Source organism: Microtus ochrogaster, chromosome 1 (genome assembly GCF_000317375.1).
Source record: "Microtus ochrogaster isolate Prairie Vole_2 chromosome 1, MicOch1.0, whole genome shotgun sequence".
NCBI classification, from domain to species: domain Eukaryota; kingdom Metazoa; phylum Chordata; class Mammalia; order Rodentia; family Cricetidae; genus Microtus; species Microtus ochrogaster.
The window spans coordinates 51259374-51267176 of NC_022009.1; the positions used below are offsets into that span (position 1 = coordinate 51259374).

General features: G+C 47.8%; 1 protein-coding gene across 1 annotated transcript in view; it reads left to right on the plus strand.

Annotated features, from left to right (window-relative positions):
- The window catches only part of Ptprn2 (protein tyrosine phosphatase, receptor type N2), a 715776-nt gene that overhangs the window by 320348 nt on the left and 387625 nt on the right, over positions 1–7803 (plus strand). Inside the window, exons 7-9 of the mRNA XM_005343678.3 lie at positions 593–796; positions 2068–2108; positions 4470–4855. Of these exons, the coding sequence (XP_005343735.1) occupies positions 593–796; positions 2068–2108; positions 4470–4855 (631 nt within the window). The remainder of the gene's footprint in view (positions 1–592; positions 797–2067; positions 2109–4469; positions 4856–7803) is intronic.

Here is a 7803-nt window from a genome sequence, read left to right on the forward strand (position 1 = left end):
ACACACACACACACACACACACACACAGCACAGGGGCCACCAGACTCTGTACATATGCACACACACACACACAGCACAGCACATGGTCCACCAGACTCTGTACATATGTACACACAGTAAGGGGCTTCCAGGCTCTTTATATATGTGCACATGGCACAGGGGCCACCAGGCTGTGTACATATTCAGGACACATTGTTATGCTGGTCAGAGTGCTCAACTGAGGTTTTTCTCCATGAGCCTCAAGAACTATGACAGCTGTCCACTTCTGCAGCATCTGAGCAGGGTAGGTGGAGTGAGACACTGAGTCTTAGCCCTAGTGTCCCTTTATCCTGTAATTGCTCTCTGTTCCAGGAGAGACAGACACAGCTTAATGTGTGTTGATAACCTGAAGGCTTGCTGAGGAGATGCCAACTCCTCCGCAGCTGACCCTGGGGTTATTGTGAGGCCTTCTCTTCCTCTCTGGGCAGTCAGTCAATCATTCCTTCCTACTCCGTGAGCTCCATGTCCAGCTAAACACAAAAGCATCCCTCCGATAGCCATCCCCCTTCTTAGGCTGTGTGACTGCTAACTGTGACTTTGTCGGTTCCCCTAGACACACTCCTGCGACGTCTCCTGAAGGATCTGCAGCAGCAAGCTGAAGTGGACCGCCTGGGCCCCCTGAAGTTTGAGGAAATGGCAGACTCAATTGCTGGAGTCAAACAAAGTGATGTTGCAGAGGGAAGCCAAGATAGCCATGGGAGAGGGGCTGAAGGCCAGCCGAGAGAGCAGGCAGATGCCCCAGAAGTAGTGCTTCAAGGTGACCTTCCATTCTTTCTGCTGCAGAGATGGATTTAATGTTAAAGATTTTTTTTATCTGTTTGAACTTTTGGCTCTAAAAGCTTTCTTGACAGACTAGGCTTCCCAGAGCAATTATATGGATGACAAATTGCTCTCAGGGAGGAGGCTCGATTTCTGCGTGCTGAGGTTCAAAATTAGGAGAACCTGGGAGTGATAGAGAGTGTCTTTGTTTGGGTCATAATAGTATGCACTGTCAAATATTTGAACAATAAGCCAAAAAGGGTTCATTCAGCTGTCTGCATCTGCTGCCGAAGCTACTGGAAGCAGCAGATGACATCAACTTACCTGAGGAGCTGCTCAATGCAGGCAGGCCTCCGAGCCTCTGAGCTCTGAACATGGCAGGCACATAAAACCCTACTGAAAGTCGATGTGAGATGCATTCCTTTCCCATGTGGCCTGGAAAAGAGGGAAGTCAACCAGTTACAAAGGGCTAAGCAAGCACAGGAGGATCTAGAGAGTTCCCTACAAATCGAGGAGTGTGCCCTGAGTTACATAGCCTTGGACATCTGTTGTGGTCCAACTCCAGCATCTGACACAAGCTGGAATCATCTTGGAAGAGGGAACTTCAACTGAGAAAATGCTCCCGTCAGATTGGCCTGTAACAAGCCTCAAGGGTGTTTTCTTGATTCATTATTGATGTGGAGGGGCACAACCTACTGTGGGTAGTATCACTTCTGGACAGGGGCTTTGAAGTTGTATAAAAAAAGCAAGCCTGTAAGCAGTGTTCTTCTGTGGTCCTGCTCCATTCAGTTCCTGCCTAGAGTTTCTGACTTCCTGAATGATGGACTGTAAATTACACGATGAAATAACTCTTCCCCAGGTTGCTTTTGGCCGTGCTGTTTCCTCACAGCTTAGAAAGCAAATGAGGATAGTATTTCTTTGGCCAAAGTGATAGCCCACATCATCTTTAACATGAAGTAGTTTGGGTAGACTTCTCTATTTTTATCACTGTTGACTGATGAAGCCTTGGGGTCCTCTGCCCTATGGCAAACCCTGAGGACTCTGTGCAGATCTGCCTGTGGAGCTGGGAGAGGAACCTGTGAATGATGCTGTGTCTAAGCTGCTTAGCAAAGCCCTTCCCTGTTCCACTTTATAGGGTGCGAGAGACGTGGTCACGCTGTTCTACCTGATATGTACATGAGGATTCTGTGGGGTCACCTTGCCATGCACTGGGACATGTTATAAGAACATCTTTCAGGAACCTGGATAACATGCTTTTGTCTTTTACAGATCACAAACTATCAGAGGTGGATGATCCAGTGAACGAGGAGGTAAGATGACAGCACATTGACTAAAATCATGATATTATCGATCATTTCTATATTTATGAAATATAACTTTCTAGCAACTGGAAGGGTATGGGGAAAATCCTCATAATCCCCAAACTGAGAAAAATATAGAGTGCACACACAGTTGTATAGACCTAGTTATAGAAAATGTTTTCAGATTATAAATGAATACTTAGCCATTATATAGAGATGTGAAAATATGGCGAACTCAAACAAGGGAATTTAATATTCTCAGAATCCATCTTCCATGAGAACATCCCACAGCACGTTTCAGAGACCTACTTATCCTATGCACAGTCTGAGGCTCCCTGGATGGGACACATCGGCTCCTTTGCACCTGGTGCTGCTCCACCTTCCCTGTCTGATGTCCTCAACCACACAGTTACAGGCTACTCCATGACTAAGGGGATCTAGGATGGCTCCGTGAAAGGGATTAGCCAGCCAGGACCTATGCACTCTGTGTCAGCAATACCCAATAGTTATTAGATTTGGGGGTTAGAGCACCCACGGTCTCTAAGGAAAGTCTTACAGAAGCAGTGATGTCATATAGCTCTGACAAACTGCTTATGTCATCTTGCTTGCTTCTGGATCGGTGTCTGATGGATGACAGCAGGGAATAGCAGCAAACTGAAATCACAGCCACAGTGAGACTTCCATCTGAGACGTGATGGAGAAATTGGTCAGGAAACTGTTTCTGGGTTTGGAAGGAAGAATGGGTGCCACACAGGCCCCATAACCTTCAAGGTTGTGTTCCCAGACTTCAGGCCAGAGCCCCCCTGCACCTGAACTTGGTGAAACTACCAGACCCTACTCATGGCCTCCTTGCCTCTCCCATGACATCCTCCTGCCCTTGTTGGGTTTTGACATTTCTTTGTTCCATGTGTTGTGTTGATGTGTTTCTCTATTTCTTGGAGCATATTTTCAGGGAATTGTTTTCAGCAGGAGCCTTTGAGTGTTAGATGCTCTGAGCTCTCTTTAGTGACACCTTCCCCTCACATGCAGCTCCATCTGAGAGATCATTATCCCCTGTCTTTCAGAAGCCCCTGCCGGGTAACTAACTGCCATGCATTGTTGCTGCAAACCAAAGCCGGAGTAAATGTCTTCATCAAACTACTGTGTTCACACATTCCAAAGGAAACTCATGAATTCTAGTCAAGGGGAAATCATCTCCCTCACGGTTATCTATTCCTTAAATATGTGTTTGGTGGAACAAGCTGTAAAAAAAACCAAACTCCGGCTCCTGTCTAGAGTAATAGCAGAAATACAAGTTCATGGTTAAAGCCACTCCACTGAGATGATAAGGCCATTTGCTTCTACACATTTATGGGTCACACTTCGGGGGCCTTGTCCTCATGGAAACAGTGCCTTTTGATAAAGGTTAAACTGGACTTCAAAATCTGCAACTGCTGACCTCTGTTTCTGTGGTCATTTGATGTCCAGCTTCTGTAAGGCTGAATATGTGAAGCCGAGGCCAGAGTGTGGGCTGGGAATGATGAAATGAGGTTTACATGGAGCAAAAACACGCTGCTGCCATGCACCGTAATAGTAGCCGTGATGATAGCACATGCCTCTAATCCCAGCACTCGGGGAGGGGATCAGAGGCAGGAAGGTCTTCCTGAGTTTGAGGCCAGCCTGGTCTACAGAGCACGTTCCAAGACAGCCACAGCAAAACAAAGAGACCCTGTTTTGAAAAAGAAACAATAAAAACAGAAAGGAAGGGAGGAAGGAAGGAAGGATTGAAAAAGAGAAAGAAAGGAAGAAAGGAGAGAGGAGAGAGAGAGAGAGAGAGAGAGAGAGAGAGAGAGAGAGAGAGAGAGAGTGTTAGGAAAAGAAAGTGGGTTCAGGCTGGGAAAGCATCATTCTTACAGGGCCAGAATGTCACTGGAACATAGGCACATGTCCCTACGATGGGTTCGGGACTCAAGGTTAGTTTCTGCCTCAGTTTCCCTGTCTATGAAATGGGGATCACTGATGGTTCCTAACTCCTATGGTTTATATAAGACTGAATTTACACAGACCAGTAGTCCTACAACATCTTTTGTGTTGGGGAGAGCTCAACAGAAGTCAGGAGTGGTGATCAATATTTTTGACAGTCCATCGCTTCTAGAGGGACTCTTCTGGAAGAGTGTGTCACAGGGTGGTAGGAGCCGAAGAGAGCACCGTGACATGACTGATACCCTGGTTAATATCCCCTCTAGTTCTACGCCCAGATGCTGCAACCCTCTCCAGCATGCTTCCTCCAGAGTGCTCTATTGCCATCCCTCCGTGTGACTTGACTTTTCTGGAATATCTACCAGCAGTACCTTCTTACATGGCATCTTGTGAATGTTTCTTCTTTGTTAGGTCAATCATCTGAGTGTCCAGCTTGGGGACCTCATGAAAGACCAGGGGTCACCTCTATCACCTGAAGTTCCCATTCTGGGAAAGTCCTCCGGAGCAGAGATCAAGAAGTCCGAGCAGCCTGAGGAGGTCTTGTCTTCAGAAGAGGAGACTGCCGGGGTGGAGCATGTGAGGAGCCGGACTTACTCCAAAGACCTGATGGAGAAGAAGCTGTACTCAGAGACCCAGGCCCAGACACTTGAGAACCAATTCCAAAACCGAGCTCCGGAGGTGTGGGAGGAGGAGCAAAGCCTCCACTCAGTGGCACAGGGACCCCCTAGTGGAGGCCTACAACTGGAAGTTCAGTCTTCTGAGGAGGAGCAGCAGGGATACATCCTCACAGGAAGCAAGTGAGTGGAGGGCCTGCTTCTAATCCCTGGGAGCTGAGGCACTGGAGGGTGGCAGTGCCTCGCTGAGGAGCAGACACAGCCCAGGTGTGTGGGGAAGGCTGCCCAGCCAGCAGTGTTCTGCTGGCTTTGGTACTTCTCATCGGCTTTAGGACCATGATCTGAAGCCAGTAAACATGCCAAGCTAGGCAAAGCCCTGCCTGCTTCTCTTGATTACCCCGTCTCTGCAGGTATGGACTCCTTGAGGAACAGAGGCATCAGCAGAGGACAGCCATGGGTGGGGTAGAAAGGTCTGGCCCAGGCAGTTCTCCCCAGGGAATGCCCTGGGGATAAGCAACAGCAGGTACAGAGCGGGACTTGGTGTCCTCAAAGCTTAGCTTTCTCCTGGCTCCCTACTGTTCGGAACTCTAAAACTTTTATCTGTTTCCCAACAAATAGTAGACCATATAGAGGGGAATATTCTTCGTGGCTACAGGTTAACAAGAGAAAGAACTCAAACACTAAGTACCAGAGACTCAACAGTGGTCAGCCCGATACTTGTGTCCCCTTTGCTAATGAGCCCAATGTTTGATGTCACACTCCATGAGAAAATAGCATCTTTTCATGTCATGGGAGCAGTGTTTCAAAGGGAGGAAGGCATATAGCTGAGCACACATGCATATAGATGTATAGACACGGGTATGAGCGCTCATCTGAGCATATATGAAGTGTGCAAATGCATGCACACAGGTATGAATGCTCAGGCCTTCCTTCTTCCACCATGGAGCCTGCCACTCTTACTACTCACTGCCCTGGGGAAAAGCTCAAAGCAGGCACTAGTTCCACCATTGTGCAGCTCAGCGAAACCTGTGTGGTTTTCCCTGTCCATGGCTTGGTGCTGGAAACTCCAAATTTCTTTGGTGAAAGCCAACTGCTAATTGACAAAAAAAGGCTCATTTTAAGCTCAAAACAGACTGTTACTAAAAACAAACTAAGACTCAAGATTGTTTTCAGTCATTGCCAAGCTTCCTCTCACGATTTTGGACAAGTGGTGGCAGCTTCCGCTCCAGGACCACCCTGGCCCACATTCCCTGCATGTCTCTAGAACTGAGTTCCCACTCTTCACCCTCGTCTCTCCTCTCACTCTCTGATGGGTGCTGGAGTGCCCCCCTCCTTCCATAGAGAGAACACATAGGGTACTGAGAACATGCCCCACAGGAGATCTAGACACGGCTCTACACTTTGGAAACCCCCACAGTTTACTCACCATGCAAACTATTCAACAACCAACCACTCATAAACTCAGATACCCCATGTATAGGTGTCCCTTTCCCTGGAAACCACTGTCCTATTTACATATAGACATTGTTTTTTTTTTATGTGTAGGATATGTGTGTTAAGTGGTACCATGGGCATTATACTTGTGTTGTATACTAGATATAGACAATTATCACATGCACTCACTCATAAGTAGTTTTTAGACATAAAGCAAAGAAAACCATCCCACAATCCCAGAGAACCTAGACAACAATGAGGACTCTAAGAGAGACTGCATAGATCTCATCTACATGGGAAGTAGAAAAAGACAAGATCTCCTGAGTAAATGTATGTAAGTACCCAGTGCCCCTAGGATTCAGAAGAGGGCACGGGATTCCCTGGAACTTGAATTAAGGTAGTGGTGAGCCACAGCATGGGATCTGGGGGCCATGAAGCCGTCTCTCCAGTCTGCTGTTCTGTTTTAACAGTGCCATTCTGCGGCCTTTTAGTCACATGTTATTCCCATTTGTGCTTATTGTTCATCCAGATTGTTGTTTAGGGTGCGGTGGGGCTGGGAAGTCTTGAGCTGTGTTTTATTTGTGACTGAGTCTCTGTTCGATGCGGAACTGGGGTACACACGCGGGCTTTACATGGTAGTCCACATACTATGTGGCAGGAGATGGAGCCCATGTGCTGTGTTTGCAGGGAAGCTCATCCTGGCTGTGCTTCTGTGAAAGTTCATGAGCTGTACCCAGCATGCCTCATGCACTGGAAGGGGCTTTCTGTGGAAGTATGATGGTGAACACTGGATTCTTTCTGTTTTACTCATTTGCTAGACATCAGGAAACAGCCTTTCTTAGAATAGTTGAATAGTAATGTTGGAAGATTTCAAAGCATGCTGCTTTGAACCTTCCTTCGCCTGAAACACATTAGAGATAAACCTCATCTTTACCTCTGGAATCCTCACTGCTTGGTGTGTGTGTGTGTGCGGGCACACGCGCGCGTGGGTGTGTAGGTGTGTGCGTGTGCGTGTAGGTGTGTGTGTGTGCGTGTGTGTGTGTAGGTGTGTGTGCGTGTGTGTGTGTAGGTGTGTGTGTAGGTGTGTGTGTAGGTGTGTGTGCATGTGTGTGTGTATGTGTGTGTGTATGTGTGTGTATGTGTGTGTAGGTGTGTGTGTGTGCGTGTGTGTAGGTGTGTGTGTAGGTGTGTGTGTGCGCGTGCGTGTACGTGTGTATGTAGGTGTGTGTGTGTGTGTGTGTGTGTGTGTGTGTGTGTGTGTGTGTAGGGGGCAGGGTACTCAAGGCTCTTCCATCTGTGAACCCAGCTAACAGCAAGTGTCAGTGCTTGCTCTCCTCCAGGAGAATAGGGTGGCAGCTGCCACACAGAGACAGCCAGAATTGCTCTGTTGAGCCTGCCCATTGCCTTTCCAGATTAACTCCAGCAGCTTCCTAAGGAAGTTCTGACCATGAAAGGACAGATGATGGCCATGTATTTTAAAATATAGCAGAGATAGCAGTGTGCTCATTTGAGCACAGTCTGCACAGGGTGTTGAATAGAGCATGCCCTGTCTGCAGCTCTGACCGTGATGGGGAGGCAGGGAAGGGGCAACTTGTCCTGACTTGTGGTTAGTGTGACTGGGGGTGTCTGTCTGACTGTGGCTAGTCTGGCTGGGGGTGTCTGTCTGACTGTGGTTAGTGTGACTGGGGGTGTCTGTC